This window comes from Balaenoptera musculus, chromosome 1 (assembly GCF_009873245.2).
Source record: "Balaenoptera musculus isolate JJ_BM4_2016_0621 chromosome 1, mBalMus1.pri.v3, whole genome shotgun sequence".
NCBI lineage: Eukaryota > Metazoa > Chordata > Mammalia > Artiodactyla > Balaenopteridae > Balaenoptera > Balaenoptera musculus.
In genome coordinates this window covers 88067977-88090693 of record NC_045785.1, presented here as the reverse complement: position 1 = coordinate 88090693, position 22717 = coordinate 88067977, and the positions used below count along the sequence as shown (strand labels likewise).

Here is a 22717-nt window from a genome sequence, read left to right as displayed (position 1 = left end):
TTTTTTTTTTAAACATTTATTCATTTATTTATTTATGGCTGTGTTGGGTCTTCGTTTCTGCGTGAGGGCTTCCTCTAGTTGCGGCAAGTGGGGGCCACTCTTCATCGCGGTGCGCAGGCCTCTCACTATCGTGGCCTCTCCCGTTGCGGAGCACAGGCTCCAGACGCGCAGGCTCAGCAATTGTGGCTCACGGGCTTAGTCGCTCCGCGGCATGTGGGATCTTTCCAGACCAGGGCTCGAACCCGTGTCCCCTTCATTGGCAGGCAGATTCTCAACCACTGCGCCACCAGGGAAGCCCCATATAAATGTTAAAAGTCTTTTTCCTTTATGACTTTTCCAGATTTAAGGTATCTTAAAATAACATGAAAAACTTTTCAAATGATTATATTGAATTCAAGATAACTACTGAATTCATATCTCTATTTATATTATGTTAAGATTGTTCTCAATGCTAAACTTGTCAACACATTTTGGTTAATAGGAAACCAGTATAATACACTTTTACACCCAAACTAAAAATAGTTATTAGGTTTTAGAAAACTAATATAGTATTTTTTTTCTTTAAAGTTCTCATAAACATGGCCAACAATCTGCATTACGAAAAGGTAAACCATCTCATAGTAGGACACTGGCACTCAAGACTAATTTTATAAAACTGTTTTTAGAAAATAAATTCCTAATGCTTTGTGGTTTTTTCATATATCCTATGCATCATTAGCACAAGTAAATTATGTTAAATATACTGTTGAAATTCATTATATTAAAAACATGTTAGTATATCAGTGAAAAAAATAAAAGCACATTATAAACATCTGTGCTCCAGTTATGAACATATATTGCAGGTGGACACTTCTATGATTCAGCATTCATTTAGTATCTATTGAATGCAGTGTGGAAGGTGCTAGAAATACTATAGTAAAAGTATTAATTAACCACAGCCTATTTGGTATATATTGTTACTGAAGAAAATATATACCACCATTTAAAGATACTTTTCCATTTCTTTCATTATTACATTCTCATATTTCATTTTCACTTATGTACAAATAGAAGATTACATGATTTTTTCTTTTTCAAACTCTGGATTTCAAATTATTGATTTCTAGGCATTTGAAGAATACTTCCTGAATTCAAAAGACAAACATCCTGTTTAAAAAAAAAAAAAAAGAAAAAGAAAAAGAAAAAGAAAAACCAATGCTTTACAGTCTTACCTAATCAGGCATCAGTATTATATGAATGAGATTTTAAGAATGACTTCAGCATGTGCATATAAAGCATTTACATTACATTATGACCTTGCATTCAACAATACAATTGATTGCATACTTAATGCAATCATATGCATGAGTCAACTATAAGTCATAGAGTGTTTCAAGAATAGCGGCAATTGACCAGGCTTGTGTTTCACAGCTGAAAGGACAGTATTGGCCATTCTCGTTGGTCAGTTCTGGAAGTCCTTTCCAAGGGGATCTTAAAGAAAGAAAAGCCATTTTATGAGATATAATCAAACACATATCTTGTTGGATTAACAAAACAGGCAATACACCTGGTGATTTTGCCTTCTCTTTTAGAAAACAATCATATGTACTCATATACTACAAAATAAAACAGAATATCCTAAAGCTTATGTATAAAGAATTTAGATTGAAATTATTCTTTGATATTCAATCTTTTGGATTTAAGACTTTCAATTACAAAGGAATCCCTTTATGTATTAAAAACAGAGGAAACTACCATCCCAAGCAGTATATAAGTATAGATACGAACATCCTCTCAGGCCTAATTTTATTTTTTTTGGAGTAAGTTTATGAGACTCAAATTGTAATTATGTGACTGTATTATGTTTGATCTTGACAAAATTATAAAATGAATATGAAATGATGAAGAAACACTGGATTATGATTAGGAAAAGAATGCCAATGAAAAACAATCTAAATTTCTATACTAATTTCTCATTCTCCTGAATAAAAACACAGTATTTATTGTGTATTTATTATGTTCTAATACTAAGTGCTTTATATACATTATCTCATTTAATGCTCACAGCAACTCTATAAGGTAGGTATCATAACTATTCCTATTTATAGAGGAGGTAAGAGAAGTTTATGAAGGTTAATGACTCATTCCAGATCTCACTATCAAAACACAGCATTATTAGCATATCAAATTTATTCTTCATTTTGATGTAATCTCTTAAATATGAAATGAAAATTAAAGAAAATACAGAATTCTGTAATATTTCATTTTTTTGGTTCATTTTTTAATTTGTTTCATTATTATGCTTTGTAACTTATATATACTTTTCTGAAGATATGAAATATTTCAAAATAAAAATGAAAAAATGATTCCATTAGGTAAATATGGCAATATTTTGAATAATAATTAATAATAATATCAGCTAGGTACCATATTTCAAAAAACTGTCATAGAGAAATAGAAAACATAGAAAACATTCATTTTCAAGTGTTCAAACTACTTCAGAGTAAAATATCAGATTACTGAAGTTGGGTTCCTGAGTATCTATAATGGGCTAAATTGTGTCCCCCTCAAAATTCATATGTTGAGGTCTTAACCCTCAGTACCTCAGAATATGAACTTATTTGGATATAGGGTTGTTGCAGATGTAACTAGTTAAGGTGGATTAGGGTGGGCCCCTAATCCAATATGATTGGTGTCCTTACAAAATAAGGAAATTTGGACACAAATATGAACACAAGGAGAATGCCATGAGAAGACTGGAATTATGCTGTACAAGCCAAGGAAATACCAGAAGCTAGGAGAGAGGGCTGAAAGAGATCCTTCCCTAGTACCTTCAGAGAGAACATGGTCCTGCAAATGCCTTGATTTCAGATTTCTGGCTTCCAAAACCATAAGACAATACATTTCTGTTGTTTAAGCCACTCGGTTTGTGGTGCTTTATTACAGCAGTCCTAGCAAACTGATATAGCACCAAAATTAAGAAACAAAACAAACTTACAGAACCATTAAATGCTGCTCATAATTGGATATGAACACAAGAACGTGGAAGATACCCATACTGGTATAAAGAAGTCTCCTTTCCCTTGCTTTCTGAAAAATTCATTCCTCAAGTCATTAGGTGGGACCAAGAAGGTCAGTAACTACAGTTGAGGAGGGAAGGAGAGAAGTGTAGCAGGAGTAGCACTGAGTAGAATGTTAGAGTCTAGGGGGTATGAGGAAGGAGTTCAGAGCAAGGGTGGGGGTAGTCCAGAGCCCAAGTGGTGCAAGGAGAGTATCCATGCATAAGAGTGGCCTACATGGGGTTGTCAGGCCCAAGGAAGGTGAAGAGGGCATCTATGTCTTGTGGCACCCCAGCATGGGGTGTCAGAGCTAGAGCAGGGTGAGCTGGGTCCATGTGGTGGCGACAGCAGAGTATGGGGAGTAGGTTACTCACTGTTGGAAAAGGGAATTACAAATATGAAAAGGGAGAAAATTAAACATTAGAATTAAACAGGTGTGAACGCAGGTTTTCAGTATACTGTACAGAGATAACTACAGGGAAATATAAATATACGTGTATGTATATATATTGTATATATTTCCTAGCTCTGTCTACCTGGAAACAGAATAGCATGAACAGAATTTCCCTCCTGCCTGAAACAATCTAAGAACGGGAAAAAGTATATGAAGCAGTAGTTTTTAAGACACTGAATATTAAGCAACAAAGAAGAATGATTCCTAAGAAATAAGAAAAAAATTGAAGTGAGTCCTATGATTACTATGCATTCCTGTCTTGAGAGAGTTTCTAGGATTTGACAAAGGGAGGGGAACCCAGGTGGAGCCTGGCAGACTCTTTGAGCTGAAGAGATGGAATTGAGAGTCCAGAAAGACCAAGACAGCTAGAATTTTCAGGTCAGAGTACTAGAGACGAAATAATTGCACAAACAGAGAACTCTGGAGACATGTAAAGGGTCCCACTCAAGTATTCACAGCATAACCATCAGCAAATACACAAGAGAAAACTAACCAAGGATGCGGAAAGAACCACCCAAAAGTATTAGATGAAGTAGTACCTGCCATTCATAGAGGGTCAGGAACAGTGCTTATTCCCACCAGGTAGATTTGAAAACTTTGTAATTTTAGGGAAATGGGATAGAGAACTCAGATGAGTCTTGACTCATTAGTGTAGACTAATTAGTCCTGAACTAAATGCTGTTCTGGTTAGGTCCAAAAAAAGTTAAAATCAAGTCCTGAAAAGATCAGGCTGTTTCCAAATAATTTAACCGCATTCCAAACTAAAGTTCAAGAATATTTATGGAAATACAGAAAAAAATCCAACATCCAAGAAAGTAAAATTTACATCTAGCATCCAATAAAACACTAACAGGCAAAGAGTAGGATAATATTAACCATAATAAGAGAATATCACGAGTGAAACCAACCCAGAAATCAATTAGCAAACAAAGACATTAAAATAGTTACTGTAACTGTATTCCATATGTTCAAAATATTAGGCAGAGACATGGAAGATATACAAAAGACCCAAATCAAACTTCAAGAGATGAAAGCTGTAATGTATGAAATGAAAAATACACTGAATGAAATTAATGGCAAATTAGACATAAGGATGACAGCAGATTTCTTGTCAAAATAATGCAACAACTTTAAAGTACTAGAAGAAAAACTTGTCAACACTGAATCCTATACACAACAAAAACACCTTTCAAAAAATGAAGGCAAAGACTTTTTTGACATACAAGAGCTTAAAGAATTCATCATGAGCAGACCTGATATAATAGAGGAAGTCCTTAGGCAGAAAAAAATGATACCAGATGGAAATATGGATATTCACAAAGAGATGAAGAACACTGGCAACTATGTATTTATACAAGACTTTTTTCTGTATTATTTAAATATCCTCAAAAGATAACTGATTGAAACAAAAATAATAACAATGTAGTATGGGCATTATAATATATGTAAAAACAAAATAGATGACAATAATAGCATAAAGGTCTGAAGGGAAGAAATGGAACTATACTATTTTAAGGTTCTTACAGTACACTTGAAACTCTATATCTTCACTTGAAAGTAAACTATGATAAGTTAAAGATGTATACTATACACCTAAAGCAAACATTCAAAAAACTGAAATAAGAATAGCTAATCAGCCAACAAAAGAGATAAAATGGAAATAAAATAATCAGTCTAAAAGAAGCAGGAAAAAAGAAAAAGCTAACAAAGAACAGACAGGATAAACAGAAAGCAAATAGATTTATACTTAACCATATAAATAATCACATTAAATGTAAATGGTCTAATCATCCCAATTAAAAGGCAGAGATTATCAGGCTGCATGGACAAATAAGACCAATTATATGCTCTATGTACAAGAAACCTACTTTGAATATAAAGACACAAAAAGGTTAAAAGTAAAAAGATGGAAATATATATATCATTCTCACAACTAATCAAAAGAAATCTGGAGTTATAATAACTATAAATGGAGTATAACCTTTAAAAATTGTGAATCACTATATTGTACACCTGTAACTTATATAATATTGTACATCAACTATACTTCAATTAAAAAAAACTGATTCACACACACAAAAAGAAATCTGGAGTGCTTATATTAATATCAAACAAAGAAGATTTTGGAGCACAGACATATTGCCAGTGATAAAGAAAGTCATTTCATAATGATAAAAGGGTCAATTCATCAAGAGAACATAATAATTCCAAACACTTATGCATCTAATAATAAGGCTTCAAAATACCTGAAGCAGAAACCCATACAACTTCAAGGAGAAATAGACAAATCCATAATTGTAGCAGAAAATGCCAATACCCCTCTCTAGGTAACTCACAGAACAAGTAGACAGAAAATCTGTGAGTATTTTGTATAACACTATCAACCAACTTGACCCAGTCGACATTTTAAGAACACTCCACCCAACGACAGCAGGAGGCACATTTTTTCACTTGCAAAGGGTTTAGTGACCTAGTTAGAACATATTCTGCGTCATATAATAAGTATCAATAAGTTTAGAAAGATAAGTCATATTAGATATATTCTTTGACCACAACAGAGTTAATTTTGAAATCAGTGACAGAAACATCTCTGGACAATTCCCAAATATTTGAAAACTAAATAACGCCTTTCTAAATAACACACGAGTCAAAGAAGAAACCAAAGGGGAAAACAGAAAGTGTTTCAACTGAATTAAAAAAAAAAACACAACACATCAGAATTTTGGGGTATTGCTAATTTAGTACATAGTGGGAAATTTATAGCACTAAGTACCTATACTAGAAAAGCAGAAAGGTCTTTAAATCAATGACCTCAACTTACACCTTGAAAAAACAGAAAAAGACAAATTAACCTGAAGTAAGTAGAAGAGAATAATAAAAAGTAGAGTAGAAATCAATGAAATAAAAACTGAAAAACAATACAAAAAAACCCCTGATGAAATCAAAAGCTGGTTCTTTAAGAAGACCAATAAAATTGATAAGCCTCTAGCCAGGCAGATCAGGAAAAAAAAAGAGAAAATACAACTTATCAATATCAAGAATGAGAATATTGACATTACTACAGATTCTATAGACAATTTAAAAAGTAATACTGCACTTTAGATGAAACCATTTCTTGAATTGTGACAAGTATTTTTGATCTATCTTTTCATTTAGTCTTGACAGCAAGTAATGAGATATTATTCTCATTTTATAGATGAAGAAATTTATTTTAGAGCGGTTAAGTAACTTGCTCAAAGTCACATGCAAAAATAAGCAGCAAGGACAGAATTTGAAATCCAATCTGAATCCAAAGCTCATAGTTAAAGCATATTATGCTATCAAAAGTAGCTACAGGAAACAGTAAGAAATAAAAATGGAAAGGTAGTTTGAGAAAAAATTGTGGAAACTAAAGAATTTGGATTTCGTTCTGTAGCCAGTGGGGAGTTACTGAAGATTTTTAAACATAAGATTAAAATTGTGAGTTATATTTCCTCAAGATTGATATTGTTTGGGGTAATATGACAAAATGGAGAAAAGAGAGTGCAAGTATGGAGGCTATTGCCTAGTCCATAGAAAAGGTTATGAGTTACAAATCAGGCATTGGCAACAGAAAGGAACAGAGTGGGCTGTTAGAAGGAACAGAACTAGAATCAAGTCTCGACAACTATCTGGATGTTCTGGAGAGGTAATGAAGTAAAATTAAAAAGTACCTGGGGTGTTTGAGCTTGCAGAGCATGAATAATGGTAATACGGTAACAAAGATGGGAACTATAGGAAGAAAAAACGTGTGAGAGAAAATGAGTGATGGCAGAAGGCCATCCGAGGTAACAAGTTTATCAGGTAGCTAAAAAGTAGAAGTGGAGTTTATGAAAGTTCAAAATTACCTGTAGAGTGAAGATGTGAGATTAGGTGAAATGTAACAGAAGACAAGGTAGATAGAAAAGAAAGGAAGATCAAGGATAGATTTTTGGAGAATGAACATATTTAGGTGCCAGGAAGCAAAGCCAGAAAAACAGTAAATAGAGCCAATAGTGTAGTGGTTAAGAGCACAGCCTGTGAAACCAGCTTGCCTGGAGTTTAGTGAGAGCTCTACCAAATTACTTGCCATTTGACTTTGTATAAATTACTTAACTTTCTAAGCTTAATTTATAAAATGGAGATAGTAGCTCATATCTTGAGTTAGTATCTTGTCCGTGTTACATGTAGTAATATATTAATCCTCAAAACAATACCAGCACATCCATTTAAGACGAGGAAACTGAGGCTCAGAGAAGTTAAGTAACTTTCCCACAGCCACATAGCTAGTAAGTGGAGATGTGAATAACAATAATAGGATGATAACAATAGTAATAGCTATTTTATATAGTTTTTTGGATGAAATGAGTAATGTTATATGAATGCATTTAGAACAATATCTGAAGACAGTAAGTACTCAATAAATATTATTTGCTATTATTATAGTTGTCACTATTACTAGGTTAACAAGGGAAACCTAATGCTGTGGCTAGCATAACATTTTTCATGAAAAGAGGAAAGCAACAATGTCAAATACTATAGCCAGGTCCAAGAAGAGAACTGAAAGGAAGTCATGGGATCTGGGAACCAGAAAGGATCTTCTTGAGTGGCTTCACCAGACTGGTGAGGGCAAAACAAAAGCCAGATTGTACGTGGTGATGACTGACTGGGTGTCAGAAAAGAAAAAAAAAATGCGGTTAACTGTATAGAAAATGTACTGAAGAGAGAACAGAATGATAAAACAAGGCTTGAGGCAGGAACAGCATGAAGGGACTTTATTTTAGGATAGGCTGACAGATACCTTTGTAGCTTAGGAAGGAGGGATCAAGTGGAATACCAAGAAAGGATAACTATTTGACAAGGTCATGGAACAGGTAGGAGGGATGTGATTATAGGTAAAGTAGAAGAATCATCTCTGCAGTGCAAGATATTCTTACTCCTCGTGGAAAAAAAGGAAGAAAGAGAAAAGTAATGCAAATATTGAGAAATACTTTGGGCAGTAAAGGATAGAATATAAGAATGTTCACATCACACAGACTTCAGACTTAATCTCTAGATGAGGTAGAAGTGTGACAGGATTAGGGTTTCTGTGACTATACTTAAGCTAATGAAAATAAACTTTAAAAAAAAGAAAAATTTTGACAACATTCATGTTGCTAGATGGAAGTCCCTCATGTTCTTACAATAGAGGAGATAAAACTATGTTGTTTATGCATATTTATGCATAATTATTCTGAGCAATAAGATGTACATATATCTAGGTTTAATCTAGAACTTGTGAAATTAAGATACCTTTTGACTGAGTTATATCATCTTATAAAGACACATAACTCTGATACTATTTATCTGCTAATAATTAGGACAAAGGAGGTGACAAATGGGTTTGAAATAGTCAAAACACCAACACTGATATTTTAATTATAATGAAATCATTCCGGAAGATTATTTATTGATATATCTTTAAATCAGTTAACTCAAAAGGCCCAGCCTGACACTTTTAGTTTTTGTATTTATCTTGTGCTAACCTTATCCAAAAATATCAGCTAAATTTTAAAAACCAGACTATTCCACCACATGTATAAATCATGAAATATCAAGTCTTTAAATTAAATAACAACCTAAAATAATTAAAAGAAGGTAAAAATTACATAGAACTTGTGTTAAAGAGTAAAGCTTTCAAATTGCACATAGAATATACTGAAATGAATTCTAAGGAAATGCCATTTACTAGCTAATAAATTGACTAAACATTAATTTTGAAAATTACATGCCCTGACGACTTACCTCTCAAGATGAACATAATGTCGAGAAAGAACATTTTTAACCAAAAATATAGTCTTTGAAGTAATCTCGGGACCCATCAATTTGGAAAAATATAATTTCGCACGAAGAAAATACCCAACAGGCCACAGCCACTCCTGAAAAAGATAATTTAAAGTGAAGGAAAAAAAAGAGCTGTGAATATCAAAAATTCTTTGAAAAATAACTTTAATTGAAAACTCAAAGAAGAAAAATTAAATTCTTACAGGTCCTTGGTGATAATTGAAACCTTTAGCAAGATTGTAGTTGTCATTGTCTAAGGCATTGTCATAAGTTCCACAGTAAACCATATCACTGCAAAATAATTGAAATTTAGGTTAAAAAAAGATCAGGCATTACACAGAAAGCAATAGAAAAATTTCCTAATAGCAAAGGTAAGAACTAATCAAATTATTTTGTTTTCTAATCTCTAGACTAAAGCTCATCATCCATTTAACCTTAAATTAGTACATACTGAGTTCAGAATGTGTTAGGGAATGATTAAGAAACACTTACTGCCTCATACAAAAAATATAAAATATTCAGATACCTTGCCTTCAAGGAGGCACTAAATATTGGTTGAATTTAATTATTTCACTAGGCTTCTAATATACTTATAACAATTAGAATATACACAGAATAATTTGAATTAGTAAACATTAAAGATAAGGTTTTATTAATTATAATATATTGGAAAGGTTGTTTTTTAAACTTCTCCATAAAGTTATTTTAAAATTAAGTATAATTGGTACGTTATTAGATTATAAATAGCAACTAAATGCACACAATTTATACATACTTACAAATTAAACAAAGTTACAAACACTGCAACATTTAATACAAGACAGTTATCTACACTCTGTTTAGTTAAATTATTACTTTTTTTTTCTTTTAGTGAGATAGATAGAACTTGCAACATGAGTAAGCTTTTACTGTGGGTTTTAATTTTGACCAGTGGTTCTTAACACCTCTGAAAATATTGAGAATACTTTAGAATGCAGGTAAGTACACACATATAAAATTTTGCATCTCAAGACTGAAATGAGTACACAATAAGTCAGGAAAAATCTACAAAGGTAAGGGTACTACAAAAATGAGGATCTCTCATACATGAAAGAGAAAGCAAATTGATGATGGGTATCAAGCTTTAAAGCAAAAAAGTAGAAGAAAAACAGAAAGGTCATTAGAAACTCAAAAAAAATTGAAAAAGAGAAGAAATACAAAATGAGATAAACACATAATCATAAAAACAAAATTATTTATTGGTTTCAATAAAAATAGTGGTGTAATTACTTAGAGAGGATGGAAAGGGTTTGTGGCAAGGTAGGACAGAGTAAAATCCTCATCTGTCATCGCAAGCAGTAAGCAAATAATGTCTAATATTTAAAAGAATCAAGAAACAGCTGCAAACACATACCATTTAGAAATATGGAAGGAACTACTACGAGTAACAATTTAGAAAATCAAGGTTGTCTCTGAGGACACGATACATCTATATTTCCAATGTTCATAATAATCATGTATGACTTTTACAGTCAGAAAAAATAGGCATTAGAAAATATTCATGACATATTAGTTTATAAAATTAAAATTCTTTTATTGATTATTGAATATAGGATAAGCCAAAGGCATTTTGAACACTGATGTTTAATGAAGACACAAAACGTATTTTTAAAAATTCAGTTTGCAATTTTAGAGATTTTATTGATAAGCAAAAAAATTATGGCTTGATGCAATAAAATATCCACAACATTCTTAATACTTATACTCCAACTTACTCTGGATCCAAAGTTTTCATGTCAATATGAATATAATTGCATATTAAATATAATATGAACAACATTCTTAATACTTATAACTTACTCTGGATCCAAAGTTTTCATGCCAAGAGGACCAAGCAATTTTTTTTCTGCAATCTCCAAAGCTTTCCATGCTTTTTCTGTAGTAAAGAGCTCAGGGGCCTAATGAGTGTTAAAAACAAATATACAAACTTTTTAAGATCATAGAAGAATTAGTGTCCACCCACTTTGGAAAACAGACTATAAACTTGGAAAATAATGAAAACTTTAAAAATACAGTGCTGGTCAGAAATCAAATGCAGATGCCTAATCAGACCTAATCGTATCAGGCCGACTTGGAAGCGCTGATCTTGGCCTTAGAGTTTAGGAAAGCTGTTTGAGGTGATTGTTTCCTTGTGTCACTTAAGAAAGTATACTAGCTCCAGAATGAAGCTGTCACAGCTACAGTGAAGGCAGAACACATTTAAACCCATATAATTCATTCTTTAGAAGATTTACAATAGCTTCTTTTAAGTTCATCTGGAACCCATGTTTTGCTTTTAGGGTCATAATATAATACAGAAGGATTTGTACTCCAATAGCATGAGTAAATTTACTTGTGATGTAGAGAAGGAGAGAAAGCATTGGTGACTAAGAATCTGCATTAATTTTAAATGTTAAATGAAATCAAATGCACACTGAATCAAAGCTACCATTATGTACCTTAGTATTTTTTATTCTACTATAATTAATAATACTACATTTAATACTCTTTTTGACAAAGTGGCAACATCTAGGCGGGCATAGAAGAACACATACCTTCTCTATTTTACTGTATTTTTAGACTAGGTATAGAGAAAATAAGGAGAGTCTAGAATTCTTGGCTAGACAGAACTAATTAGTGCAATACAACAAAGAAAATGGAATGTGAATTGAAGCTACCCATATTAGTTCATTAGTCCAGATGTTTCCAACCAGTGTGCTGAGGCACTGGTCATGGCACAGGTGTGCTGAAATACAGATGCCCTCTGCTTCAAGACAGCTGGGTAGGGCCTGGGGCTAACTGAAGCAGCTGGATCTGGCAGCAACCTAATCCATTTAGGCCAGCGTGCTGTACAAATATCATCATTTTCTATGTGTGTTGAGAAGAACTTCATTAGTCATCATCCATTATTTTCTATTTTTCGACACCAAATGTTATAGATTAAGGGTGATATGCATAATGCTTTATTCATTAGAAAAGACCATATAAAACTAGCTGGTAAACAATGCACTTTTTAGCAATTCGATGAATTTGAAAACAAATGGGAATAAAGAACTAAATAAACCCTATCATAACATTTTTGAAATTTGAAAAGAACAGAACAAATCACTTACCACAACCATTGCTATGGTAAAATTAGGCCTGAGCTGGTAGTCACACCAAGGGCTTGAAGCTCCATAGCTATCTTTGTATATGCCACGTTTATGCACCAGATTAGAATGCTTTTCATTGACATCGGAAGGGTCTTCTGACACATAAAATAACTTTTCAAAGTTATCTTGTATTTTTCTGTTCCACTCATCATATGAGACTTTCACAACTTTTCCTGAAACATTACAAAAGACTTGGTAGTTTTAGGCATTCAAAGAAACTCATACATTTAGTTACAGCTAAAGAGTAATATTTAGTCAATAAATTATCCACTTTTTAAAACTGTCAGGGCCTTTTGAAGAACACTACCCAGAAATTAAAAATTATCTTTCACTGTATTACCAAAAAAGGATTAGACTCTAACAAATGATCCCAGATCATTTGTCTTTGTTTGGATCACTCTTACATTTGATAAAATTATCTTTATTGAGCACTTGAAAGGAGGCTAGTCCGAATTGAGAGGTGCCAGAAGTATATACTGTATTTTTATATATATATATATATATATATATATATATACATATATATATTTATATATATACTGCATTCCAAAGACATAGTACCCCCCAAAAGAATGTAAAATAGTTCATGAATAATTTCATATTGATTACATGTTGAAATAATATTTGGTATATATTGAGTTAATAAAAAATATAATCATAATTAATTTCACCTGTCTCTTTTAACTTTTTTAAAATGTAGGTACTAGAAAATTTTAAATATGTATGTGACTTAAATTATATTTCTATTGGACAGCACTGTTCTAGAAAAAGAGATGTAAAGATTTCATAATTGTTCACCAAAACTCGACTTGCTCACAGTCATACTGAGGAAAAAAAATAAGTATGATGCTCTTCATATCTCAGTTCAAAGTTGCTATAAAAATATGGTTAGTAATCAGGTTTGTTGCAGTTTTCATACTAGTAAATTAATGGTTTGTCTTTCCCCTTAATCTTAAGGGTTTTCTAATACTAGTTCATTGAGTCACATGATGATTACGTAGGTTAAGAATATAGACAGTACATTTGGAGTTTCTTTGTAAACAAAAGAAACAGCTTACCATGTCTTTTTACTGTAACTTCATGATAAGGAAAAATATTTTTTTGGGATAATTCCAGCAACCAACGAACAGCAGATTTACTCAGGCCCACAATTTCCACAGCAGACCCATCTCTAAAATTAAAAATAAATTTTACTCTGTGACAATGAGTAAATTAAGCACTATCTAAAGGGCATTTAGGGACTTCCCTGGTGGTGCGGTGGAAAGACTCCACGCCCAATGCAGGGGGCCGGGGTTCAATCCCTGGTCAGGGAACTAGATCCCACATGCATGCTGCAATGAATCAGAGTTTGCATACCACAGCTAAGGAGCCCGCGTTCTGCAACTAAGGAGCTGGCGAGCTGCAATTAAGACCTGGTGCAACCAAATAAATAAATAAATAAATAAATATTTTTTTTAAAAAAAGGCATTCAAAAAACAGCTTTGAAGAATTATATAACTAACACATTATAAAAATGACTATCTATAAAAAAATCCTCACTTTATAGGAATGTGTACTGCATATATAAGAAATTGTGATTCACTTTGCTATACAGCAGAAACTGACACAGCAGTATAAAGCAACTATACTCCAATAAAAAAAAAAGAAATCATTCCTCTTATTACTTTGCTATTGCTTACCATCTTAATGTATTTTTAAAAAATTCTATGAAGTAGAATAGAGATTATGGAGTAAAGGGAGATAGCTGCTGGAAAAAGGCAGAAGTAGGAGTCAGAGAATACTGAGATAGAGTTGCAGCGAAAAGATAGAAAATACAGGATATTGGATTGAAGAAAGCCAGGGAAGGTGAACATCATAATTTGAAAGCTCATTTTTAAGGAAAATGAAAGGGAAGTAGAAGATCTAATAATTCACCAAAATAAACAGGGTTTTAAAAGAATTTGTAGAACATGTAATGACAACTACTATTTAAGAATTTTTTTTTTGACAATTCTGATTGAAGATAAAATTTGGAATAAGAAAATAGTTTCTCAGACTTGATACTGTAGTAAGAACTTGAAATCATAAAAAGAAATGATGGGATAAAAGATTTAAAAATTAAGGGGAAAATGTTCAGAAAGCGAAAGGATTTCATAAAAGACAGGAAAACTGGTTGTTTTCTATATTTACAAAAGATAATAATAATGAAATACTTACAAAGAAAACACTTCATGTTATAAAGAAATGTCTTAACCATGGGGATAATAAGTCATACAACTTTCCTTTGAGGTGCCTGCAGGTAATCAACCCATGAGAACATCCAGAAGAGAACAGATAGCTTTACTTGATGACTTATATCAAGAGGATTGTGTATGTGTATATTAGGGGAGAGAAAGGAGTGCGTGGAAGGGGAAGTAGGGGGAAGGAAGGAAGATTTTGACTGATTTAACATGATTTCATGGTTAATAGAATAAAAGATTCCACAAGTATGTGGTTTTACAAATGATATAACTATATAAGCAGTAAAAATAAACACTACCTTGGAGTGGCTGGGATTCCTTTGTTTCTAGCTCTGTCACTTTCTCCCATTTTATCCATCCACGTACCACAATTTAAGCGATTTCCTCCATAAACAAATCCTGTTTCTTCATCAACCCCTGCAGTTATATTAAAACCTAAAAAAGAAAAATAAAACATTTATAAAAATATAATAAATTAGGACAACTACCCTAGAGAGCAATCTGGTAATACCTTAAAAGTTGAAGATGTGCATATTCTACCACATAATAATTTCATTTCTAGACATACACTCTAGAGAAATGCTTACCTATGTGAACATGGAGACACATACAAGAATATACATTGCAACGCTGCTTGTATTAGTAAGAAAATAAATAACTGCTGAGAAGAGGAACAGATAAACCCTAGTCTAGTCATATAATGGAAAACTCTTTATACCATTTAAGATTAATGAACTAGGATTTACATAAAGCAAAATGGATAAATCAGAATGACTGAGTAAATAAGTTGCAAAAGATATGCAAAATAAGATGCCTTTTCTGTAAAAGTTTACAATATAGATAATACTAATACATATAACCATGTATGTCTATATGGCTATATCTAATATGATAATATTTGTATAAAATTAGAAAACATGAAATACATAATATATATACATTATACAGTAAATACTATGATATACCGAATATATGCTACATAATATATATCATATGTAACTTACACATATTCAAACACATATAAACACACAAAATACAAAAACATACATGGAAATAGTAAATCCTGATTATAGGTTGGTTGTTAATTCTAGAGAGTGAGGGAAGAGAAAGAGATAGAGATGAAACTTTAGCTGTATCTGTGGTGTTTTATTTCTTTTCAAAACAAAAGAGAACGATCTGAAGAAAATCTGGCCAATTGTTAATATCTGTCTAATTTCAGTTCTAGGTTCAAAGTATAACTTACATCGTTATCTGTATGTTGAGATATTTCATAATTAAAATTAAAAATTTAAATAACTCAGAGATGATGAACACAGATGCAAAAATCCTCAACAAAGTATTAACAAACCAAATTCAACTTGAAAAAGCATACACCATGATCAAGTGGGATTCATCCCAGGGATGCAAGGATGGTTCAATATTCATAGATTAATCAATGTGGTATCTATACATCGCATTAACAAATTAAAGAATAAAAATCACATGATCGTCTCCACAGATGCAGAAAAAGCTTTTGACAGAATTCAACATCCATTTATGATTAAAAACTCTCAGCAAAGTGGGTATAGAGGGAATGTACCTCAACATGATAAAGGCCATATATGAAAAGCCCACAGCTAACATCATACTCAATGGTGAAAAGTTAGAAGCTTTCCTGCTAAATTCAGGAACAAGACAAGGATGCCCACTCTCACTGCTTTTATTCAGCATAGTATTGGAAGTATTGGAAGCCACAGCAATCAGACAAGAAAAAGAAATAAAAGGAATCTAAATTGGAAGGGAAGAAGTAAAACTGTCACTGTTTGCAGATGACATGATACTATATACAGAAAGTCCTAAAGACACCACCAAAAGATGACTAGAGTTCATCAGTGAATTTGGTAAAGTTGCAGGATACAAAATTCACATACAGAAATCTGTTGTGTTTCTATATACTAATAATGAACTATCTGAAACAGAAATTAAGAAAACAATCTCATTTACAATTGCATCAAAAAGACTAAAACACCTAGGAATACATCTAACCAAGGAGGTAAAAGACCTGTACGTGGAAAACTATAAGACATTGATAAAAGGAATCTAAGATGATACAAACTAATGGAAAATATACAGTGCTCATGGACTGGAAGAATTAAATTGTTAAAATGACCATACTATCAAGGCAAATTACAGATTCAATGCAATCCCTATCAAAATACCAATGACATTTTTCACAGAACTAGTTCTAAAATTTGCACGGAAACATAAAAGACCCCAAAGAGCCAAAACAACTTTGAGAAAGAAGAAAAAGATTCCCTTCAATGGGGGATCAAGATGCCAGAGTAAAAGGATGTAGAAATCACCCCTCTTCCCAAAACACATCAAAAATATATATACATTTGGAAAAATTCTCATGGAAAACTAACTGGAACCTGGAAGAACTCCTTCACAACCAAGGCTGCAAAAATGATTCCCATGTAATCAGGTAGGATGAAAAGAAAGTCATTGGGTTGGAACCTGTGCCCCTGGGAGGGGAATAAGGGAAAAGGGAGATCACATGGGCAGACACTCACCCTGGGAAGTGAGTGGGTAGAGCCACAGACTGGGTGTCCAAGTTCTAGGGTCCTATATGGAGAAGACAAGCTCCCTTGGCTGTTTGGAGAACTCCTGGGACAGATAGAAAGGCTTGAGAAGCCCAGATTCCACTTGTGAGGAGTATGTGGGCGCTGGCTTTCCATAAGACAGGGTGAAGAGAGAGGTCTATCCTAGTGGCTATTGCCTCCTTGTGCTCCCCAATCTGAGCTGAGTAAACAGCATGGCCCCACTCACTCCATGCCACAGCTTGGCACTGGATTTATGGCAGCCATGTCCTGGGAAAAGACTCTATGCAGGGACACAGAAGGCAGTCTGGGGCCCTGGATTGTGGTCCAGGTAGGGTGGCAGTGGCCATTGTTGGCACTTACTCAAACAGTGCCAGAGAAGCAGCCCAGATTTCTGACAGGAGTGAAGCTGCTTCAATTCCCACAACCACAATGCCATGAATCCCAGTGCCAGCTGAGTGAATGCTTCAGTCCTGCCTACTCCATGCCATAACCTTGCACTAGATCTGGGATGACTACAACAGGGGAAAAAATGTGACCTTGGATTGTGTCTGAGTGGATGCCTACACAGGCAGCACACTGGACCTCTGTAAGTGCATGAGCCCCACTTATTATAGCACCCCCCCAACCTCTGGGGCAAAGGCCCCAGTGTGGGGAGAAGGAAAAATACACACTTAAAGGGAACAGAGCCAACTCAAGCCTGACCTTCAGGACACCTGCTCCAGAAACTTGGGAGCAGACCCTGACCCTGAAAGGGCAGTGACTGCCACTGAGCAGAGAAGAAATCCCACCTCACACCGTGTGTAGGCTCTAGCTCCTACAAGACCAGCCACACCCCATATCAAGGTGATAGTGGCCAGTACACCCTGAGGAAAGATGTGGCTTGTGTCCACATAAAATCCAGCCCTCACACCAAAGATATTTGGCACATGTAGTCCACACAGGGATGCCCTCACATAAAAACACACTTTCAAGACCATGATAATAACTGTTTCACCTAAATTCACAGAGACAGAGAAAGTTAAGCAAAACGAAATGGTAAAGACCTCCCAACTGAAAGGGCAAGAGAAAGCCCCTGAAAAAATAAATAATGAAACAGAGATAATCAGTCTACCAGTGAGTTCAAAAAGTTAGTAATGAAAATGCTAACTGAATTAAGAAAGAGAATTGATCTAAGCATGGGATCATTTTAACAAGGAACTATAAGGAAGACCCAATAAAGAAGAGATAATTCAATTTCTGAGATAGAAAACACTTGAGAAGCAATGAATAACAGACTAAATGACACAGAAGAATGCATACATGATCTGGAAGATAGAATAATGGAAATCACCCAATTAGAACAGCAGACAAAAAGACAAATGAAAAAAAAAAGCAACTTATGAGACTATGGGCTAATATAAAATGTGTCAATATAGGGGTTCCAGAAGAAGAGAGAAGGGGATCAAAAATGTATTTGAAGAAATTATGGCTGAAAACTTGCAAACCCAAAGAAGGAAACAGATATCCAGGTACAGGAACACAGAGGGTCCCAAACAAGATGAACCCAAACAGGCTCACACTAAGACATATCATAATTAAAATGGCAAAAGTTAGAGATAAAGAGAATTCTAAGGCAGCAAGAGAAAAACAGAGAGTCATATACAAGGGAACTCCTATAAGATTATCAGCTGACTTCTCTGCAGAAACTTTGCAGGCCAGAAGGGAGTGGCATGATATATTTACAGTCCTGAAAGGGAAAAACCTACAACCTAGGTTACTTTGTCCAAAATTAATAAACCTTTAGTCAGGCTCATCAAGAAAAAATAGAGAGGATCCAAACAAACAAAATAAGAAACGAAAGAGGAGAAATAATAAATGATATCACAGAGATACAAAAATTCATAAGAGAATACTATGAATAGTTATATGCCAACAAATTGGATAGCCTAGAAGAAATGGACAAATTTCTAGAAATATACAGCCTGCCAAGACTGAGTCAAGAAGAAACAGACAATTTGAACAGGCTGATTGCTAGAAGTGAGATTGAATCTGTAATTTAAAAACTCCCAGCCAACAAAATTCCAAGAGTGGAAAGCTTTACAAGGGAATCCTACCAAACATATAAATAAGACCTTATACCTATCCTTCTGAATCTATTCCAAAAAATTGAAAGGAGGGAACACTCCCAAATTCATTCTACTAGGCCACCGTCACCCTGATACCAAAACCAGACAAAAACACTACAAAAAAGAAAATTACAGGCCACTATCTTTGATGAATATAGATGCAAAAATTCTCAACAAAATATTGGCCAACTGAATCCAATAATACATAAAAAGGATCATATACCATGATCAAGCTGGATTCATTCCAAGGTCACAAGGATAGTTCAACAGAGGCAAATCAATCAATGTGTTAAACCACGTTAACAAAAGGGAAGAAAAAAAATCACATGATCATCTAAATAGATGCAGAGGGCTTCCCCGGTGGCACAGTGGTTAGGAATCCGCCTGCCAATGCAGGGAACACGGGTTCGAGCCCTGATCCAGGAAGATCCCACATGCCGTGGAGCAACTAAGCCCGTGTGCCACAACTACTGAAGCCTCGTGCCTAGAGCCCATACTCCGCAACAAGAGAAGCCACCATGAGAAGCCTGCGCACTGCAATGAAGAGTAGCCCTGGCTCGCTGCAACTTGAGAGTGCCCTCGCGCAGCCACAAAGACCCAATTGAACCAAAAATAAAGAAATAAAAAGAAATAAATAGATGCAGAAAAAGCATTTGACCAAATTCAACATTCATTATGATAAAAACTCTCATCAAAATAGGTATAGAGGGAACATATCTCAACATAATAAAGGTCACTTACTACAAACTCACAGCCAACAAAATACTCAATGGTGAAAAGCTGAAAGCTTTCCCGCTAAATTCAGGAATAAAACAAGGATGCTCACTCTTGCCACTTCTATTTAACACTGTATTGGAAGCCCTAGCCACAGCAATCAGACAAGAAAAAGAAATAAAAGGTATCCAAATTGGGAGGGAAGAGGTAAAACTGTTTCTATTTGCAGATGCCATGATATTCTATATAGAGAACCCTAAAGTCTCCATCTCAAAACTATTAGAACTAATAAATGAATTCAGCAAGGTTGTAAGATACAAGATCAACAAATAGAAATCTGTTGCACTTCCATACACTAATAACGAAATATCAGAAAGAGAAAGTAAAAAAAACGAAACAAAACAAACAAAACAAAAACCTATGGATAAACTAAACCAAGGAAGTTAAAGACCTATACCCTGAAACCTATAAAACATTGATGATGGAAACTAAGGATGATTCCAAGAAATGGAAAGATATCCTGTGCTATTAGATTGCAAGAATTAATATTATTAAAATGGTCATACCACCCAAAGCAATCTACAGATTTAAATCCCTATCAAAATACCCATGACATTTTTTTCACAGAACTAGAACAAATAATCCTAAAATTTATACGGAACCACAAAAGACCCTGAATTGCCAAAATAATCCTGAGGAAAAAGAACAAAGCTGGAGGTATAACCCTCCCAGACCTCAGACTATACTACAAAGCTACAGTAATCATAACAGCATAGTATTGGCATAAAAACAGACACATAGATCAATGGAACAGAATAGAGAGCCCAGAAGTAAACCCATGTAGCTATGGTCAGTTAATCTATGACAAAGGAGGCAAGAATACACAAAGGAGGAAAGAAAGCCTCTTCAATAAGTCGTGCTGGGAAAACTGGACAGACACATGTAAAACCATGAGATAAGAACATTCCTTCATACCATGTACAAAAATGGACTCAAAATGATTTAAAGACCTAAATGTAAGACCTGAAGCCATAAAACTAAAAGAGAACATAGGCAGAACACTCTTTAACATAAATCACAGCAATATTTTCCTGGATCTGTTTCCTAAGGCAAAATAAATAAAAGCAAAAATAAACAAATGGGACCTAATTAAACTTAAAAGCTTTTTCACATCGAAGGAAACCATCAACAAAACAAAAAGACAACCTACAGAATGGGAGAAAATATTTGCAAATGATGCAAGCAATAAGGGGTTAATATCCAAAATATATGAACAGCTCATATAATTCAGTATATTAAAAAAACCCAAATAATACAATAAAAAATAGGCAGAAGACCTGAATAGACATTTTTCCAAAGAAAATATACAGATGGCTAATAGGCATATGAAAAGATGCTCAACACTGCTATTATTAGAGAAATGCAAATAAAACCACAATGGGGTATCACCTTATACCTGTCAGAATGGCTATCATCAAAAAGGCTACAAATAACAAATGTTGGAGAGGATGTGGATAAAAGGGTACCCTCGTACAATGTTGGTGGGAATGTAAGTTGGTGCAGTCACTGTGATATTTTTAATATCTAAGTTAGGTCACATCACTCCCGCTCAAAACTGTTCACTGGCTCACTTCAGTATGGAGTTTCCTTAAAAAACTAAAAATAGAACTACCATATGATCCAGTAATCCCACTCTTGGACATATATCCAGAAAAGATGAAAACTCTAATTCAAAAAGATACATGCACCACAATGTTCACAGCAGCACTATTTACAATAGCCAAGACATGGAAACAACCTAAATGTCCATCAACAGATGAATGAATAAAGAAGATGTGGTATATATATATATACAGTGACCTACTTTAACATGGATTTGTTTGAGTACTGGTGAGATTGAATGCTCCCCCTATGTTTATTAATGGATGGTTGATGTATGTCCTTGGGCAAGTTACTTTTACCTCCTGTTCCTATTTCCTCTATTATGAGCTAGGAATAGAGGTACTAGCTTCTGGAAAATGTTTGTCAAGTGATACACAAAGGAAAAGAGCTTTTCAGTTTATTTGATATTAAATACATGACACAAAGGCAAAGAGCTTTTTAATTTACTTGATATTAAATAATTGGATAGTCAATGTTTAGTAATTAAATCTCAGAGATTTAGCTACAAAGTCATAAGAACACACACAAAAAAGGTACACAAGTCAAAATGACTATGAATGAATAGGTTGTTTCAAATGCATAAAGTGGGTAGAAAATTTATTTTTGCACTTTCTGATGAGTTGGCAAAGTATTCCAGGCTATTGGCTCCCTCCCCACAATCAACCCTGGAGAAACTACAGAAGTATATGTGAGGTATTGATGTGAAGAAGTCACATAATGTTTGGGGGAAACTAATAAAAACACGTGAGGACTTCCCTGGTGGTGCTGTGGTTAAGAATCTGCCTTCTAGTGCAGGGGACACGGGTTTGAGCCCTGCTCCAGGAAGATCCCACATACCACAGAGCAATGAAGCCTGTGCACCACAACTACTGAGCCTGTGCTCTAGAGCCCGCGAGACACAAACTACTGAGCCCGCGTGCCACAACTACTGAAGCCCACGTGCCTAGAGCCTG

The 22717-nt window shown here is 34.2% G+C and overlaps 1 protein-coding gene across 3 annotated transcripts in view; it reads right to left on the bottom strand.

Annotated features, from left to right (window-relative positions):
* Positions 1-302: 302 nt before the first annotated feature.
* Positions 303-22717, bottom strand: part of AGL (amylo-alpha-1, 6-glucosidase, 4-alpha-glucanotransferase) — a 100358-nt gene continuing 77943 nt past the window's right edge. For all 3 annotated transcript variants that reach the window (XM_036839782.1, XM_036839696.1, XM_036839604.1), the window contains exons 28-34: positions 15001-15136; positions 13541-13653; positions 12444-12655; positions 11152-11249; positions 9516-9603; positions 9274-9407; positions 303-1470 (exon numbers count right to left, since the gene is read on the bottom strand). In XM_036839782.1, coding sequence (XP_036695677.1) covers positions 1353-1470; positions 9274-9407; positions 9516-9603; positions 11152-11249; positions 12444-12655; positions 13541-13653; positions 15001-15136 — 899 coding nt within the window. In that variant the 3' untranslated portion in view covers positions 303-1352. The remainder of the gene's footprint in view (positions 1471-9273; positions 9408-9515; positions 9604-11151; positions 11250-12443; positions 12656-13540; positions 13654-15000; positions 15137-22717) is intronic.